At 45.3% G+C, this 20,012-nt stretch overlaps 1 protein-coding gene across 1 annotated transcript in view; it reads right to left on the bottom strand.

Annotated features, from left to right (window-relative positions):
• Positions 1–20,012, bottom strand: part of LOC147447893 (histone deacetylase 2-like) — a 94,170-nt gene that overhangs the window by 50,199 nt on the left and 23,959 nt on the right. Inside the window, exon 3 of the mRNA XM_086523796.1 lies at positions 9,766–9,883. Coding sequence (XP_086379922.1) covers positions 9,766–9,883 — 118 coding nt within the window. The remainder of the gene's footprint in view (positions 1–9,765; positions 9,884–20,012) is intronic.

Raw genomic sequence — 20,012 nt, 5'->3', positions numbered from 1 at the left:
TTGACACCTTGGTGGCTTCAGCATTGCTCTATGGAACCGAGATATGGGGACCTTCACTGGATCACCACGGGAGGCCGGGTCTCTCAGACGGATGGGGGAACACGGAGAAACCTCTCGTCTCTATGATCTCGCGGCTCATTAGAGCCAAGGCATCAGTACCACGGGCCATTATCCGAGCAGAGCTAGCGGCCCCCCCACTTGTGGTGGAGGCGCTCACCAGATCGGTCTCCTTGATAAACCGCACATGGGCACTTCCTAGAGACAGATATGCTCGCATAGCACTTGAATCCTCTCGACAGCTAGCCATACAAGGAGATACAACATGCTGGTATGGGGAGATGACATCATGGTTTCAGGCACATGGGTTCGCATAGACAGGCTGCCACCATTCCAGTACTCATTGGATGCACCATCTCTCACTCTTACACAGTCAGAGATCACCAAGCTCATCCGCCAAGACCTGACCCAGCTAGACACCAGGAGGACATGGATACAACCAGCACAGGAATTGGGCACGAAGATGGCTTTCTACAGAGACCACCTCCTCCAGCTTACGGAAGATGGTTTTGTGGCGAGACCCAGATACATGGATACCCACTTGTCTCATGGGATACGATGTGCTATTGGCCAGTTATGCACATCTTCTCACCAGTTGCGGATTGAAACTGGGAGATACAGCGGAGTACCAGCAGAGGACAGGACATGCCCCTTGTGTAACATGGAACCTGAGACAGAGCTACACTATACATGCCGCTGCCCAGTCTACTACGAGATACGAGGCCGCTTCCATTGCTTGTTCAGAGAGGGTTTTGGACCACTCTCAAGAGTCATGGGATACGAAGATCAGAGATGTCGGGGTTTGTTCTTGCTCGAGCTACGCAGACACAGAGATAGCCTGATGAATGGCAAGGCTAGCCAGTCTCAAAGACGGATCATAGACTTCTTCAGAGCAGACATGGGACAGCCGCAAGAGCCACTCCCACAACAGAGCTCCCCCCCGTCTCACACCAGAGGCACACTGATTGACCGAGCGATTGAACTGGGGAAATCCAGGCGCTAGCGACTACGAAGAACTACCCAGCATCGACGGAGGCTACGACAGAAAATTCGGAGCACGCTGGCCAGGCATACACGACGCCCGGTCAGACTACTAACCATGGAGGAAATTGATGAGATTCGCCAACGACCGATGCTAGATCTCTTGTGATTCAGCTACCCCAACAAGCCGCCCATTATTCTGCTTAGTTTTTGCTTGACTCACATCGACCCACTTAGGACCCCATAGTATATATCTTTGTTTTGTACTGTTGTTAGGTTATTTTGTTACTCTGACTTTGTATCAGATCCACCACTTTGTAACTTTCGGGTCTCATAGGTCATTGTGGCCTTTTGAAGACGTTAATATGACATTTCATCTCTCTCTCTCTCTCTCTCTCTCTCTCTCTCTCTCTCTCTCTCTCTCTCTCTCTCTCTCTCTCTCTCTCTCTCTCTCTCTCTCTCTCTCTCTCTCTCTCTCTCTCTCTCTCTATCTCTAAGTGTGGTAGATTAGTTGAGTCCAACTCCTCGTCGGATAGATCTTTAAGGTCTCTTGGGATAGTTTCCTACGACGTTGAAATTCTCTTCTTCTTTTTCTCTCTTCTTCTCTCTCTCTAACACACACACACACACACACACACAAAAGGAGCACAATTCTTGGCAATACAACCTGTCACAAAGTGATGACGTGGCGGACAGCAGAAACCCTAAAATTCCTGCAAACCCTAATTTTTGCCAAAAACCCTAAATTCCGGAAATCGCGGAGGCGGATTATTAAAAAAAAAAAAAAAATTTTGGAAAATGATGAGCGACGCGAATTTTGCTTTTGCTGTTTTTTTATTAAAAAAAGAGAAAAGACTCTCTAAGAGAGAGAGAGAACTGATGCTTTTGATTTTAAAAGCTTTTGGGGCTCTGCTTTTGGGCATCCCTTGTAACCTTTAAATTAGTGGTGAGGGCCTCACTTCTCAGAGCATCTGGACGCAGAGTCTGAGAGTGAAACCCTAACCGCTCTCTTGTACTTTGATGATTGATTAATATAAAAAGAAATACCGAAAGGGGCGCCAGTCTTTGGGGCCAATATCTCTAGGCACGGAACTCCGCCGGGCCAGTGCAAATCTATTGTGATCTGTGAATTGTTTTGAAGTGGTTATTTGGTGCTGTCGCGGTTGATTCTTGACTTGGAGTGTCCAAGTCTGTTACAGTGGTATCAGAGCACGGCCGATTTCTCTTCTACGGGAAATCCGATCCCCGAATTTTTTTTCCGCGGCACCTATGGCTTCAAGCAATGATCAGTCGACTCCCTCTGCATTTGGAGATGCGGGCTGGGATCACAACGAAGATTCAGGCAGAGAGTATGGCCCGCCTTGGCCTACTTAGGCGGAGCAGCGAGAGATAGAGCGTCGCCAGTTGATCAGCGATGCAACAAAGATGATGCTCAATTTTGCCAAGGACCCGAAGATGGCAAAATATATGAACCAGACCTCTTTGGAAGAGGTACAGACGGAGTGGCAGAGAACCACAACACCACTCCCGAAACCCGCTCTCAAGAAACCTTCTGCCTCCAAGAAATATACGGAGAAGGAACTGGAGAACGTGGTTGATGCACGGATTGCTCAGCTTTTTGACACGCAAAAGAAAGCCAAAAGCAGAAGAAAGGCACCGACTTCCCAGGATATTTGGGTCGTCGGTCGACATTTGACAAGGCAAAGAAATTGAAGAAGCGCGTCAAGTTTGAAGACCTACCCAGTTCTTCTTCTTCTTCTTCTGACAGTTCTTCTAGCTCCTCGGATTCGAGCGAAGAAGACAGAAAAGGTAAAAAGCGAAGCAAGAAGCAACGCTTTGGAAAGGGCAAGAGAAAGGCAAAGAAGGCTAAATCTCGCCCAGAGACTGACAGTTCTACTAAGGACTCGTCTACCGACAGCTCAGATTCCGATGACGGAAAGTTTTATGCGAACAAGAAGAATTTTTACAAAGCCAACCAGTATGACTTTCTCGAAGATAAAAGCAAGAAAGTCCGAGAGTTTAAGGAAGGTGGCCACTCGATCAAGTTTGATACTTTTCAGGATACTCAGATGCTTCGAAGGCTTTTGTCTTTTTATTCAGCAGTTTGACATCGCTTTCGCGGGAGGACGCTATTCAGAGCACTCCAAGATTCGGAGAGCTGCGTCTTACTTTAAGGGGAATGCTCGTACTTGGTGGTCCACGCTTCTATTAAGCAAGACTGTGCCAGTTACATGGCTGAAATTCAAGAGGCTTTTTATTTCTTCTTGGTTGACTCAAGAGTTTGAGCGAGATATACGAGCTGCTTGGAACCATCTCCGGATGACCAAGAGCGATACAGTGAATTCTTATTGTGAAAGATTCTGGAGCTCTTTTCTACCCGCCTCTTCATTCAAGAAGATCTCGTTCAGAGAACAGATTGAGCGGTTTACCTTGGGTTTACCTACAGAGATCCGAAATCACTGCTTGGAACAGAAGTCAGCTTTTGTTCAGGAGTTGATGAGTCATGCGAAGCGGGGCTTTGCCATTCACTCTGGCAGTCTGACCTACCCCACAGATGAGGCCATGACACAACGAGCCGAACAGACTTCTGGGAATGAAAGTAGAAAGAAAAAGAGCAACCCAGAGAAAAAGGATGCACAACCCAAGCTTACTCCTGAGGAGAGAGCTCGCTTCATCAGAGAGGGGAAGTGCTTTGGATGCGGGGAACATGGACATATCTCTGCGAAGAGCCCTAAAAAGGCATAGAAAGAACAGAATGATAAAGACGACGACAGGTCTGAGAGTTCGAGAGCAGCTGAGGAATGTGGCAGAAAAGGCAGACAGAAAAGCAGAACTGGTACCACATGGCGTGTGACCTGCACCAAATCTAATGAATGAAAGTACAAACTTTGCCGCTTTTGGGACAAAGTGAAGGATTAGGAAGCCCTTTTGAAGAAGCAAAGGACAACTTCTTTTCACTTGGAATTGGCGGCTCGATTTGGAACTACGCCCGACAGACTGACGCCACAGGCGGAGGTAGTTCGGCTGGCACCCGGATGGGATGTTGCCATTACACCGAGCATTGGCAAACTTCGTTTGCAATGACAAGGGTGTTCAGGGCACGTGAGTGACGTTCTACTCGGGATCCCTTGGTACCACAAGAACTACGCCGTGGTTGACTACCGGGCCGAGAAAGCGACTTTGATAAATAAAGGGCTTAGAGATTGTACTTGATGAACTTCAGTTTTCTTACTCATTCTTTTGGGAGAACTGAACAATGGATAAAGGTTGAATATGTTTTGACCTGAAGAAAAGAACGCCAAGATTTTTTTTCTCCACGCTCATGCCGATTGCTTTTGAGAGGACCTGAAGATCATACCATTGATCTGATATCTAGAAGCACGCCACCGAATCGGCCACCTTATTGTTTGAGCCGAGTACAGAATGAAAAGATTATGAACCCAGTGAAAGACCTCTTGGAAAAGGGTCTTGTCCAGCCTAGTACTTCACCGTATTGCTCTCCAGTGTTGTTGGTTTTTGAAGAAAGACGGATCTTGGAGAATGTGCATCGATTATAGAGCTCTCAACAAAATCACCATCAAGAACAGATTTCCGATTCCTAGGATCGATGATATACTCGACAGGTTACAGGGATCCTCGTGCTTTAGCAGGATTGACTTGAAGAGTGGATATCATCAGATCAGAATAGCGCCGGAAGACGTCTACAAGACAGCTTTTCGGACGACTTTTGGGTTATTTGAGTTTTTGGTGATGCCTTTTGGCTTAACCAATGCTCCTGCGACATTTAACCGGATGATGGATAGGATTTTTCGAGAGTACAGGCTATTTGTTGGCACTTTCTTTGACGACATCATTGTTTTCTCCAAGGATGAGGCAGAACACAGAGATCATCTGCTTCAAGTCTTTCAGGCATTACGAGATCACAAGTTAGTGATTAATGCAAAGAAAAGTGAATTTTTCCTACCAGAGATACACTTTTTGGGACACATTGTGTCAGCAGCAAGAGTGCAAATGGATCCGGCCAAGATAGAGACTATCCGTGATTGGCCCGACTTGAGGAATGTCCATCAAGTTAGAAGCTTCTTAGGACTATGTTCGTACTACAGGCGGTTCATACGAAAGTTTGCAGAGGTTGCTTCCCCTTTGCATATCTTGACACAGAAAGGAGTACCTTTTTCGTGGGGACCCACAGAGGTGACTGCCTTTCAGACATTGAAAGAGAAATTGACTACGAGACCTATTTTGACTTTGCCGGACTTGCAGAAGTCATTCGAAGTATATTGTGATGCTTGTGGTCGTAGTCTGGGTGCGGTCTTGATGCAAGAAGGCCATGTCATAGCTTACGAGAGCCGTTTGTTCTCTAGGCCGGAGATGACAGCACAGATTTATGAGAAAGAGCTTTTGGCGGTTATCCATGCTCTTACTCAGTGGCGGCATTACCTACTCGGAGCGGATTTCATTGTCTTTACAGACCATCAGAGTTTGCGCTACTTCTTGTCACAGAAGCAGCTTTCGGAAAAGCAGATGCGGTGGGCGAACATCTTGTCACAGTTTCACTTCCAGATTGTCCATGTGCAGGGACAGAAGAATGTGGTGGCAGATGCTTTGTCTCGGAAACCGTTGGTTCTGGCTATTTCCGCGATACATCATAGGAGCTTCGAGGATATGGTCGATCAGTATGCCACAGATACAAATTTTGCAGATATTTTCACACGGATACAGGATGGGGAGACAGTAGCGGGATACTCCCTTCGGGAAGGCTACTTGATGAAAAAGACTATGTTGTGCGTTACACAGCCGTTGAGGGAAAAGGTTATGACTGAATGCCACTGTCCACCTTTTACGGGTCACCGCGGCATTGCTACCACCATGAAAGGGGTAGAGAGATATTTCTTTTGGCCGAGACTCAAGAAAGATGTGGAAGAGTTTGTGCGCAGTTGCTTGGTATGCCAGAAGGTCAAGTTTGACAGGCATAAAGCACAGGGATTGTTACAGCCTTTACCCATACCCACCCGCCCCTGGGAAAGTATAGCAATGGATTTCATTTTTGATCTCCCGAGAACACAGAGTGGTCACGATGGTATCTGGACTGTTATTGACAGATTTAGCAAACAGGCTCATTTCATTCCAGTGAAGAAAACAGTCAAGCCGGATCACTTGGCGAGACTGTTTGTGGCCCAGATTTTCAGATTACATGGCATGCCTGAGACAATTGTCTCCGACAGAGACCCCAGATTTACGAGTTTGTTTTGGAAGGCAATTTGGGAGAACATTGGCACGCGGTTGCAGTTCTCGTCATCGTTCCACCCGCAGACTGACGGGCAATCCGAGATTGCCAATTCAGTGGTTCTAGATTTATTGAAGTCTTATATCTCAGATCAGAAGACTCAATGGGAAAGATTTTTACCTTTGGTGGAATTTGCCTACAATAACACGATACACTCGTCGACGGGTAAGGCGCCATTTGAGATTGTTGAAGGTGTTGCGAAGGTTCCACCCTTCCTGAGCACGAAAGATAAGATCTTTGAAGCGGATGAATATACGCGAGATCTGGATACGGCTTTTGCCAAGGTTCGCGAGACTTTGCAGAAGTCTCAAGAACGACAGAAAAAGGCAACGGATCGCCATCGTCGCGACATGAAATTGAAGGAGGATGATTGGGTGCTCTTACGTTTTGAGAAGGCACGCCTACGAAAGAAAAAGGGAAAGGAGAGGCTTTTTCCAAAGCTTAGTATGCGATACTATGGCCCTTTCCAGATTACTGAAAAGATAAATGAAGTCTCCTTCCGACTGAAACTGCCAGATACTTGGAGGATTCACAATGCATTTCATGTGAGTCTCTTGAAACCTTTTAAAGGTGATGTGCCTGATGATGGGGAGCCTGATAAGCAACCCGAAGTGGAAGAAAACGAGGAGATCCTTGTTCCTGAACAGATTTTGGCACATAAGGATACGAAGAATAAGGGTAAAGTCCGAAGGCGGTTCTTGGTTAAGTTCAAGAATTATCCTGCACTTGATGCGAAGTGGATGGAGGAGGAGGACCTAGCAGATACTCCTCAGATTGTGAAACTTTACCTCGATGCTTTTGGTTTAGCATAGTCTACTCCAAATGGAACCCAGAATTCAGCTTGGCCGGAGATCTGGTGCAGTGGGATGCACAAGAGGGGAGTCACTCCACTCCTTTGTCAACAGATGCCTTGATTTAGATACTAGAGTCACTGATGTCTCTTTGAGCTTCAGGGATACTGAGAGCTGACAGTATTCTGCTGTATGACTTTATGAAATGGAATTCCTGATTATGATACTAATTTGTTCTTGACTTCTTGTGAGTGCAGGAACTGATAGACGAAATGACTGCAGCATTTTGGTCTGATTGATCTCGAATAGACATGGTTGCAATAGGGGTTAGTCAATCGGACATCGTTGAGGTCCCGATTGGACCTAGATGTGATTGCTAGCTACATTGCCGATAAATCATGGTCTAAGATCCGAATGAATGTTGAATGTCATGTGATGTCCTGTGATGTCTGGTGATGTCTTGTGATGTCGTGTGATGTGACTGTCGATTTTGTACATGTGCTAGATGTGTGTTCCTAGTACGTAGGTACTAACAGTCAGTGTCTGCTAAGACGGTTTATGGCTTTTGTCGGTTTTGCAGGCGTAATCGCGGTCGATTACAATGCTTTCAAGAGGGGGGTATGTCACAAAGTGATGACGTGGCGGACAGCAGAAACCCTAAAATTCTTGCAAACCCTAATTTTTGCCAAAAACCCTAAATTCCGGAAATCGCGGAGGCGGATTATTTATTAAAAAAAAAAAAATGGAAAATGATGAGCGACGCGAATTTTGCTTTTGCTTTTTTTTTATTAAAAAAAGAGAAAAGACTCTCTAAGAGAGAGAGAGAACTGATGCTTTTGATTTTAAAAGCTTTTGGGGCTCTGCTTTTGGGCATCCCTTGTAACCTTTAAATTAGTGGTGAGGGCCTCACTTCTCAGAGCATCTGGACGCAGAGTCTGAGAGTGAAACCCTAACCGCTCTCTTGTACTTTGATGATTGATTAATATAAAAAGAAATACCGAAAGGGGCGCCAGTCTTTGGGGCCAATATCTCTAGGCACGGAACTCCGCCGGGCCAGTGCAAATCTATCGTGATCTGTGAATTGTTTTGAAGTGGTTATTTGGTGCTGTCGCGGTTGATTCTTGACTTGGAGTGTCCAAGTCTGTTATACAACCCATCGCAGAACAAGAAGTAACGTCAAGTCAAATCCCTTTTTCTCACAGTTCCTTGATGAATTGAAGACCTTTTTATATCTCTATTCATATGCTCGTCTGCCAAAGCAGTATTGGCACAAGGTCTACTCTCTTTCTCTAGAGGAGGACAATTCTTAGGAGAACGAGTACAACCCATCGCAAAACAAGAAGTAACGTCTATCTTTTCCTCTTTCTTCCAAAATAAAGATGTTTTCATTGCAGGACGTTACACTCACTGCTATTGTCACCTCTCCAACACCCCCCCCCCCCCAAAAAAAAAACAAAAAAACTCCCTGCCTGCCCCCTCCAACAACAGGTCAGTCTCTTCTTCTGCGACCTACGCCTCCTCCCTTCTTCCCCTTCCTCATCAGCCACCGTTCCACCTTGAGTGCCAATGGATAGGAACTACTCTCAACCAGATTCTGCACGGGCACAGCTCACTAGAAATTGGTCGGGTGCTCCTCTCCATCTCATCCTCTCCCGCTGCCACTTGTGCCTGGTCGCCTCGCCCGCCACCTTCACAGTAGCATGCACGAATGAAGACCTCCTTACAACGGAACAGCTTCTTCAACCGATCCACGAGGCGCTACCTCGGCTGCACAGGAGGTGTAATCCATGAGATGGATAACCAAGGATGTTAGCAGCCAACCCACAGACATCATTGGAGCCGGCACAGTCAGTCACCTGGATGTCTTCTGCATTCTACCAAGTGTGCATTCAGAATAAACAAAAAGCAATAGCACTATCAAGAACTTGTGGTGAAAGCAGAGGTCATGGTTCAAAGTACAGGCAGTACTTTTTTCCTGTTATGCTGATCACTGCACAGTCGAAGGAGATGTAATATCAAATGTCCTTTCTACAGTCAGCAGACTGAGAGATGGTGCATTCTATGGTCAAAATAGCATCATTATTATGCAAGGTACAAGAAGACCCTCTTTGGGCTGACTTCCATGCATCAGGAGATCAATCCTCAGAAAAAGCTCGCTGCATTCATAGTGCTTGATGTATGTTCTTTTATACGACATCGCAGTTTCAACTTTCAATGAGAGTTGGATTTTCAGATTGACAGATCAGATTGCAGTCTACAAACTTGTCTCATTTTCAATTGGCTTGGAGAAAAGCAGTCTCGCAAATCTTCGTTTTCAATTGGTTTAGATGTAATCAGCCTAACAAAGCTCAGAGAATTTTACAAAAGGTTGTACGGAAACAGCAAATTGTTGCTGCCACCTAGGCTGCAAATCTTGATATCCACTGCAATCTCAAACTCGTCTTAGCTAAAAGACCTTCAGCCTTTTTGGCCTCTGAATTCAGACAAATTTAACACAGGTAACTTGCAAAAATGGAGGAGATTCTCTAGGGTTACCTGTACATCTTGATAAGCCCGAAAATAATGTTCACTTTCGCAAAATACTAACACAAACTTGATATGGGTGGAGAAAACAGAATTTTCAACGACACGCAAACATATTGGCATTACCACGAGTAGGTCGTCTTCCGTAGCCGCATTAGGCTCCACAATCTGCTTTGGATCCACAAGTCCACTTTTGACAAGAAGATCCTTGATCCGCCCCCATTTTTTTGAATCAAAAGGATGCCTAGTGGCCCACATGCAATACCACAGCATAAGAAGTTAACACATAATCAACCTAAATGAAGTGATGCACATAAATACAAGGCATGCAATAGATTAGCGTCAACCATTGCTCCACACAGCATGCTTGGATGCATGCATACAAGCATGCATGTGCACCTTGACCTGAAATCGAAAATTGCACACAATGGTACAAAAACAATTACACAACTATTCATGCATCTTTGCATGCTATCTATTTTGGAAGATACATATAAGCAGAAAATGCATGAATGAAGCACACAAGCAGAGGCACAACATATGTGTGTATATGAACACAAAATACTCATACATATATACATACAAACACAGATATACCTTCATAAGGTCCAAAAGTCTGAACTTATGAATGATAAGTGAGGCTAAAACACTTACAGAAAGCACACAAGACAATGGATAAAGAAGAAAAACTAAATCACCTTAGTTGTTTAAACAAAAAAAAGATATAAACAAACCAATATAATAATATGAACTTCAAAAAAAAATTTGAGAAAAAAAAAATAATAGGTGAGAGAAGATTACTTGACTGAATTACTGAAGACGGTAAAACAAGAGCTCGCTGCTGCTGTACGCTGCCCCTCCAGCCATCGCTGAACTCCCCCCCCCTCTTCGCCACGTGCTGCCCACTGCCCTGTCCTGAGCGCTGATGCTGCGCGCGAAGGCGCGCAGCCCGCCCCACTCGCCCTCTGTCCTCACACGCTAAGCCTCCAGCCCCCCCCCCCCCGGCCTTCGCTGACCACCACCTCCAGCTCCCCCCTCCCGTTTCTCCCCTGCACAACACCCCCCTTGTGCCATCGGTTTTTCTCCTACGCCTCGACCTTGAGGGATTGTCCTTCACCGTTGGAGCTCATCAGAAGTCGACTGGTCCTTTCATCCGCCACATTCACAGCAGTAGACACAGATGGAGGCTCATGCTCCGCCCCAAAGGGACTCTCCAGAAGCCCCCTCGCCCAACCCTGCAAAGCCCACCATCCGACTTGCTCTCTCGCCGACAGAGCAAGCGAGCCTAGCCGTAGAGGAGAGCGCCTCCAAGCGACTCCGTCATCTGCAAGATCATCGGCACCCTACCTAGCAGAGGAGAGGTGCATGATCTCCTCCAGGCCTGCCTTTTAGCAGAGGTGTCTTCTTGCTTCTGCATCCAAAGCTCTAACTGTTGAGTCCCATGTCATAGCACTATTATTTACCATGACTATTTTGCCAAACTGAAAACTGCAACTTGATTAGTGCCTTTGTCAAAGTTATTTGTAACTTCGAGCTTTGTCCAATAAAAGATTGAATCTTTATTTGCTTCGAGTGAAACTATTGGTAAACTGACTTGAGTTTTCTGTTGAGTGATGACCACTGGTTGGAAATCTATAAGGTATTCCATTGGTTTGTCTGGAACAGTAAAATCCTCCTGAAGGGATGTTGTAGACTGAAACAAAGTAGTGTTTGGAGGTATATACATCTGTAAAGGTTTATCAATACAACAAGTTGTGTCCAAAGATTCAGTTGCAGCGACTAAAGTTGTGTTGCCAGGGTCTGCATCTGTTTTATCCTTTGCACCATTGAAGGTAAGGATTGGTATCTTCAAGTTTGAAAAAAATATCATTCACCACAACATCCGGTATCTGTTCAGTGACAAAGACTTTACTCTGCAAGGGTGGTGACGAGGTAAATTTTTCTGCCTGGAACACAGCCAAAGAAGTGGTTATGTGCCTATTGGTTATCACACAAGAACCAGAATCTTCTGAATCTTCAGCTGTTTCAGCGGGTATTAAGGCTTCCAATTGAGAAGGGGGAGGTCGAGGGAGCTGTTGTCTCTTAGACCTCTAAAGAATCCTCTTGCACAAGGAAAGGATCAATAAATCTTCAACTTTACCACCATCAGACAAGAAAGACTTAAATGTAGGGCATGGCTAGCGAGGGGGAACTTGTCCAACGTCGCGGCATTCACGGCCGAGTACTAGGGTCGGATATATGTGCCACTAAGTAAGCATTTCTTGACATGGTTGATTGCTTTTTAAGATAAGATCCTTTGGAAGCTTCATGTTGCTACTTAAGTTGCTGATGATTCCAATAAGAAGTTGGTTGCTTAGAACTGTAACATTTCCAAGAATATTCATGCTGAGACTTTTGTTGCTCGAACGAAGGTACTTTGTGTCTAGTTGTTTCTGAGAAACCATGCTTCGGGTGAGAAAATTTGCATTCTGAAGGCTTTTGTTTGAGTGGTTCTTCATGGTCGACCACTGAAGCGTCGGAAGAAGATGGCAAAGAAGCAGCATGTGTAGTCAAAGAAGTAGTAGTATGACTCCAGGAAATGTTTTGCGTCTGCATCTGATCCAAGCAAGTGTGAATAGATGCAAGGCTTGTTGAAATTGCTTCCATCTGCTTTTTGAGAACTGCTATCAGGTTTTCGGGCATAATATGGTCGTCGCCACCTTGTGATCGAGTCATGCTGACTCCTTAAAGAAAGTAATTGATAACTTGGAATAAGCTCACGCCGAGGCTCGAGAACCGGAACCTGTGCGGCAGTAGATGCTGCTGCAGGAACAGGTTCTCGAATGAGTACTCCGGGAACAAGAACGATATCTGGAACGGTTTCCAGCTCCGGGGTATTGTGAACCACAATTACTTCGGGTTCTAGAGTATTGGGGAATGATAATCACTTAGGGTGCGGGAGGATTCTCCGAGAGAACGTGTCCGAAATCTCATCTAGAGAAATGGGACCGCATATTGAAGTCGTCCGCGGCCATGGCTACAAAAAAGTATCCCTTCCACGGCAAAAGCACAGAAGGCCAGCGCTGGAGGACAAAGGATGGAGAGCAGTGCAGGTAAAAGGGAATTGCTGGTCATGTAGTTTTTTTTTAATTAAAAAAGTGAATTGGGCTTTAATGTATATAAAGTGTATTCACATGGGCTTAAAAATTTGGGGCTGACCAGCGACTTTCGGGCATTAAAACTAAGTATGGGAAATGCCTTGCGCTGGCTTGTGTACGTAGAAACACAAGCGAAGAATTCAGCCAGCTAAAAGGTCATGCGCTGCTGGAGTTTGTTTGCATAAAATAAAAACACCAGTACCTTATTACGTGAAGGGGCACCAACGAAATGGTACATCCCAATGAAAGGGCACGCTAAGCACAACGATCCCAAAATTCATCGGGTACGCCACACACATCTGTGTTTCTGTCCTGTTGTGCTCCCAAAATTCATCGGGTACCCCACACACACATCTGCGTTTCTGTCCTGTATTGATGTAATTGGAACAGAAAAATTCATGTTACCTCATACGCGTATGCGTGTGTGCACCACCTTTATTCTGCTTCCATGCAACTCCAGGAAGGGGGTAGAATGTAGCGGCGAGGGTGAGAGACTCACAACCTTCGAGTCCTGGGAAAAAATTTACTATGATACCACTTTAAGGATTCTAGTTACTAATCCTTAAGTAGTACTTAAACTCATGATTAAGACTTAAGAAACTTGAACTTGACTCAGAGATAAGACTCAGAAGACTCTGTGTTTGATTGATTCATTGATTGAATGATTTCTTACTGAGTACAATAGGCTCCTTATATAGGAGACGAAGAGTCACGAGTGGCAGTCACATCTCATGGCGAATAGACATGACTCTAGGCGTAGAGACACAACCCTTGGACGAAGAGCTGCAACCATTGGGCGAAGGGTCACACCCATAGAGCGAAGGGGTGTGACCAGTCGTAGAAGGAGTGTGGATTTTGACGAAGAGGCGTGTCCTATGAGTGAAGAGTCGTAACCATCCAAGCGGAGGGATCCTCCTTGGCATGGCACTTCGCATATCTGAAACTAGGAGTAGATGTAATACTGTAACATAGTCACAATCGTGACAAGGATTTATCTATTGTTTTGCGGCCATCCGTACAGCAGTCCGCGCCAATCGCAATCGTCCGTACAGTAGCCACGTCAGCAGGTCCTTCGCTTTAATTTAATGCCTAGGTGTCCCTTTGGCCCCTCGGCATAAGTTGGAAGCAACTATTAAGTGGTCATGCCACGTCATCAGTTTGTGACACCTCCAACCTTTGCTCATCTAATTTCCTCAACTGTTCACCTAACTAGGACACACGGTTAGCATACAACATCACACGTTTACCTTGTTGAGACAAAGCCCGAAAATCCTCCTTCAAAGTTCAATTGCTTCAAGTACTCTGGAGGCAAGAAGTGAGTCTTTGTCCTCGAACTCCTCCCAACTACGCTCAAGAGGGGGAACGAGGAGAGACTCAGAATGGGCTGCCTTGTGGGCTTCCTCCTCCTCCTGAAACCGGCATGTTCACTCCAAAAAGGGCAGTAGACTTTACTTTAAACCTTGATTTAGCTTTCACCCATTATTAGTCGTCTATTTTACCTGTACTTTCAAGACACAACAAAGGGGAGAGGGATACAGGCTGCTAGATTGCACCTGTATGAGTAGACGGACACCAGATTGGCCCCTAACTTAGGCGCCCCTTTCGGTATTTCTTTATTGTTAAAAAAGAGTGAATATTCACTGTGGTTCTTTACAAGCTGCCCCGCACAAACTCGGCTGAATTTCCACTGTTCCAGCCCGATTTCGGCAGCATAACTGTACTAGAACACTTCACAGTCAGTATTCCCGCGCATTGACTGACTTTCCCGACGCATACGGGCACTTCGCAAAACCTGGCGAGAATCTGCAGCACGCTGAATTCTCTGTTTTCAGCCCTGAAAATGCGCCAAATCACCTGTACAGCGGTCCCCTTGCGTCCCCGAACCTCCTGGGGGTATTAGGGTCCGTTTAGGGCCAAAACCCTAAACCTGCAAAAATACACAGCAGGCTGTAATTCACTGTTTCGGGCTCCGTTTCGCGTGCCGGTCGCATCCGTAGCAAGTCCTCGAGCTCCCGCACCTGTAGGGCTACTTGCCCTTTGAATCGGACGAGATTTCTGGCGTGAAACCTCTCCGAATTCACCTGTACCTGCGGGGGGATTAGCCGCTAGCTAATCCAGTACCTGTGCAAGAGGCTCTTGCCTCGGCAATCGCGCGTGAACCCACACAACTGTACATTGGTCAAATGAAAAGCCCACTAGAGGGGCATAACATACTGCCAAAGGGGAGAGAGAGGGCAGTGCGTAGCGTGTAGGGCATCACTCCTGGCACCGCACTGTGCATAAGAGGGAAAGCAAGCACTCCATAGCTCTTAACCTGTGACAGAGACTTGCAAAATGAGCCTCCCAGCTATAAATCACGTTTTTGCCTTCTCTATAAGTAGTAAACTTGCCTCAGAGTGCCAAGTGTCACTCATTTGTGCATTTTACCCGCTTTAGACCCTCGGGTCTAAAAATATCTCACCTGCAGCCTCTGTTGACTTGGCCACAGAGTAACAAAATGATCCCCATGTCAAACTGCACGTAATGACGCGAAGACATTTTCAGGTCCCAAAATAGCAGTTCCCTAAATTTTAGGAGATGCTGCCATTGTATCTTTCTAGGTCATCCGACCCTCTTTGTACACTGCGGCCACATCCAGAACTGAAATGTAGCCTCTGTAGCAAAGGATTCCACTTTGGCTAGTCAATGACCCCACTTGGCTAACCATAGTCCTTGTCCAACCTTAGCGCTCTCTTGCCCACTTTCCAATGACAAAATGGTAGCTGCACATTTTGCCACTGTCTTATAGTACACGTTGGATCCCGTAACACTTTCGAGCATACCCAAACCGACAGTTTAAGAATGCAGTTACACATGTACTCTTCAATAGAAGCAATCATTGTATCCTTGACAAACTGACAAGAAATACTCACTTCTATAGCACTAACCAAACTTTTGGACATTCCATAAGAGCAATTGCCAAACTGACAATCTGTACAGCTCTAACATTCATGTAACAGGTATTTGATTTGAGCTCACTTTAAACACCATGTACATCATTTGTTTCAGAAGCCATTGTCACACTGACAATCCATGTAGCTCTGAAACTCAAGGGGTCAAGGTAGGTTGCAAATCGAAGGCTTCCAGGTAAAGTGATAACACAGTTGGTGACTCTGCAAGTTCACCTTCTTCCATCCACTTAGCATCCATTGGTGGATAGTTTCTGAACTTTACCAAGTAACGCCTAGCAACCTTGCCTTTCACTTTCCTTTCTTTGTGTGCCAAAATCTGTTCAGAGACCAAGATCTCGTCAAGTTCCTCGACTTCCGGCTGATCTTCAGCTGGCATATCTTCTGGCACATCACCCACATAGGGTCTGAGAAGACTCACATGAAACGCATTGTGAATCTTCCAATTGTCAGGCAATTTCAGCCTATATGCAACATCACTGATTATGTCGCATACTTGAAAAGGCCCATAGTAACGCATGCTGAGCTTTGGAAACAGTCTTTCCTTGCCCTTCATCTTCTTTAACCTTGCCTTTTCAAAGCGTAAAAGCACCCAATCACCAAGTGAATACACCACTTCACGACGGTGACGATCAGCTGCTTTCTTTTGCTTTGCCTGAGTCCTTTCTAAGGCCACTTTGACCTTCTTGTACATTTCATCCATGTCCTGAACATACTTATCTGCTTCAAATATCTTGTCCTTTGTATGCAGTATGGGAGGAACTTTCTTGCCACCTTCAACTATCTCAAAAGGTGCCTTGCCAGTTGATGAATGCACTGTATTATTGTATGCATACTCCACCAATGGCAAATACTGCTCCCACTTTCCTTTATGCTCTGACACATAGAACTTCAGCAGATCTAGGACAGTAGAATTTGCCTCTTCTGACTGCCCATCTGTTTGAGGATGAAATGACGAAGAGAATTTGAGCGTGGTGCCCATATTCTCAAACAAACCTCTCCAGAACAAACTTGTCATGCGTGGATCACGGTCGCTAACAATCGACTGTGGCATGCCATGATACTTGAAAATATTGCTCATAAACAAGCGTGCCATATGATCTGGCTTTATCTTCTTCCTGATAGGAATAAAATGAGCCTGTTTGCTGAATCTGCAAATAATGGTCCAAATACCATCGTTTCCTGTCTACGTTCTCGGAAGATCAAAGATAAAATCCATAGCAATACTTTCCCATGGTTTATCTGGAATAGGTAGTGGTTGCAATAACCCTGGTGCCTTTTGCCTGTCAAACTTGACCTTTTGGCATATTAGGCATTCTCGCACAAAGGCATCCACATCTCTTCTCAATGAAGCCAATAGAAGAATGTCTCAACCGCTTTAACTGTAGCATCGATACCACGATGCCCTGCATACGGTGGGACATGACTCTCTTCCATAACTTTGCGTCGCAATGGCTTTGTGACACACAATCTGCCATGCATCATCATGAACCCGTCTCTAAGAAGATAGTGTTCATGACGTTGTCCATCCATTAGTTGCTCGAAGACCCTTGCAAAATCTTCATCATTTGCATACTGTTCTCTCATATCATCAAGTTCATGATGATAAGGAATTGACACAGCTGAAATTTGTGGCTTCCTTGACAAGGCATCAGCCACAACGTTCTTCTTGCCTTCCACATGCACAATCTGAAAATGGAACATGGACAAGATATTTGCCCATCGCATATGCTTCTCAGATAACTTTGTTTGTGTCAAGAAGTATCGCAAGGTCTGATGATCCGTTTGGACAACGAAATCTGCACCTAACAGGTAGTGTTTCCAACTTAAGAGCGCATGAATCACAGCCAGTAACTCTTTCTCATAGACCTGCATGGTCATCTCTGGCCCTTGCAAAATTCTGCTCTCATAGGCTACTACCCTGCCATCTTGCATTAGCACTGCACCAATGCTACTACCGCAGGCATCACACTGGACAACAAATGACTTCCTAAGATCTGGCAACACAATGACTGGATCTGAAGTCATCTTTTCCTTTAAGAGATTAAAAGCTGAAATCTCTTTTTGTGTCCATCTAAAAGTGACTGCCTTCTTTTGAAGAGCATGTAAAGGTGTAGCAATCTCAGCGAAATTTCGGATAAACCTTCTGTAATAGGAGCATAGTCCCAAAAAGCTTCGGACATCATGCACCGTCTTCAAATTTGGCCATGACTTGATCGCTTCAACTTTTGCAGGATCCATTCTGACACCATCTTTTGAGACAATGTGTCCCAGAAAGTGAATCTCTTCCAGAAAAAACTCACTTTTCTTTGCATTGATGAGCAACCTATGACTGCGTAGCTCTTTGAACACAATGGCCAAGTGATGCCTATGCTCCTCTTCATTCTTTGAGTAGACTATCATGTCATCAAAGAATGTACCAACAAACTGCTGCTGTGGACGGAAAATTCTGTCCATCATCCTATTGAACGTAGCAGGAGCATTTGTGAGACCAAAGGGCATCACTAAAAATTCGTAAAGGCCAAACGTCGTTCTAAAAGCAATCTTGTGCACATCCTCTGATCTAATGCGGATCTGATGGTACCCACTCTTTAGATCTATCCTGCTAAACATAGCTGCTCCTTCTAATTTGTCCATAATATCATCAATTCTAGGTATAGGAACCTATTCTTGATGGTATTCTTGTTCAGTGCACGATAGTCGATGCACATACGCCATGAGCCATCCTTTTTCGGCACCAACAACACTGGAGAACAGAATGGAGATGAACTGGTCTGAATCAGCCCCTTTTCTAACAACTCCTGTACTTGGCCCATTATCTCTTTCTGCTGAGCCGCACTAACCCTGTACGGAGGCTTATTTGGTGGGCTACTGCCTGGCACCAAATCTATCGCATGGTCCTCGGGTCTCTCTGGCGGTAATTGAGACGGTAATGAATCAGAAAAACAATCACTGTACTGTTGTAAAAACATTGACCTTTCTTTATCTAGCACAGATAAATTTGATTCATCACAATCTGACACTTCACGTGCAAAAACCAAGTACGCAGAAAGATGCTTTTTCATTACAGAAGTAATAGCAGAAGCTGATACAGTAGGAATAGACTCCCCTTTAAGCTTTACATCCAGAATGTAAGTCTTTCCCCTGCTCTGTACAGTGATCTTTTTGTTGTAGGCATCCATGATTCCCTGTACACGAAACAACCAAGGAATACCTAACAACACATCACATCCGTCCAGATGTAAAATTCTTCAGCATCTGCATAGGACTGGATATGTAGACGCAACTTTCCAATGATGGGCGTCACAGCCTCTGTATGGCCAGGACATGCCAAACCTGCCTCTGCTGTATACCCCATCTCTTCAGGTCTGATTCCCAACTTTGAAGCCAATTCTGGGGAAATAAAGTTGGCTTTGGCACCTGGATCAAAGAAGATAAGCACTGTTTGATCCCTGACCTTTCCCCATGCTCTGCAAAGCTCACTTGCATCTGAATTTGGCTTGTCGCCCACCATATCTGGCACTAGACCAGCCATGGGCTTCTTTCCTTTCTTGTCTTCCTTGTCATCAGAATCAGCTGGCCTTTTCTTTGTAGGACAGTTGTAAGCAATGTGGCCAGGCTGCTCACATATAAAGCATTTGTTCTCTGTCCTCAGGACCTTCTTTTGCTCTTCTGACTTGCGAGGAAAACGTCTTTTCCATTTCTTTGCTGGTCCTTTTTCTGATTCAGCCGTAGCTTTATCTTTCCCTGCGTTGGCTGACTCCTGAGTCCCTTTAGGAGCCTCATTGGGAACGTGCTTCTTGGCTGAATTTTTCTTGCCTAATCCTGCCTTGACGCCAGTGTTAAATTCACAATCTTCTCCCTTGAGCAAACCATTGCCAGTGTTTGCTACCTCGATGAGCTGCGTCAAAGTAGTGACTTTTGTCTTCGTGCAGTATTTTCTCAATCCTTTGGGTAGGCCACAACAGTATTTTTCAATCTGTTCTGTCAATGGCACAAACCTATAGGAAGTTACTGGAAGTAGAGCTTTCCAAAACTTCCGATTGTAATCATCCAGATTTCTGCAAGTGGCAGCATTAAGCTGGTGCCATTTTGTCATGACATCTGCTTCAAAGTCATCAGATAACCATGCTGCTGCAAAAATCTGCTTGAAGTAAATCCATGTGGACGGAGCTTGCCCTTGAAGCAATAAAGTTGTCCACCATTGTCCCGCATTCCCTGTCAAGAAAGTGGCTGCCTTGCGGACCTTTGAAGCCTCTGTAAAGTTTCCCCCTGCATAGGCCTTGTC

The sequence above is a fragment of the Adiantum capillus-veneris genome, chromosome 11 (assembly GCF_014529385.1).
Source record: "Adiantum capillus-veneris isolate H3 chromosome 11, ASM1452938v2, whole genome shotgun sequence".
Classification (NCBI taxonomy): Eukaryota; Viridiplantae; Streptophyta; class Polypodiopsida; order Polypodiales; family Pteridaceae; genus Adiantum; species Adiantum capillus-veneris.
The sequence above is the reverse complement of the archived record's forward strand: the minus strand, read 5'-3'. Positions and strand labels throughout refer to the sequence as shown.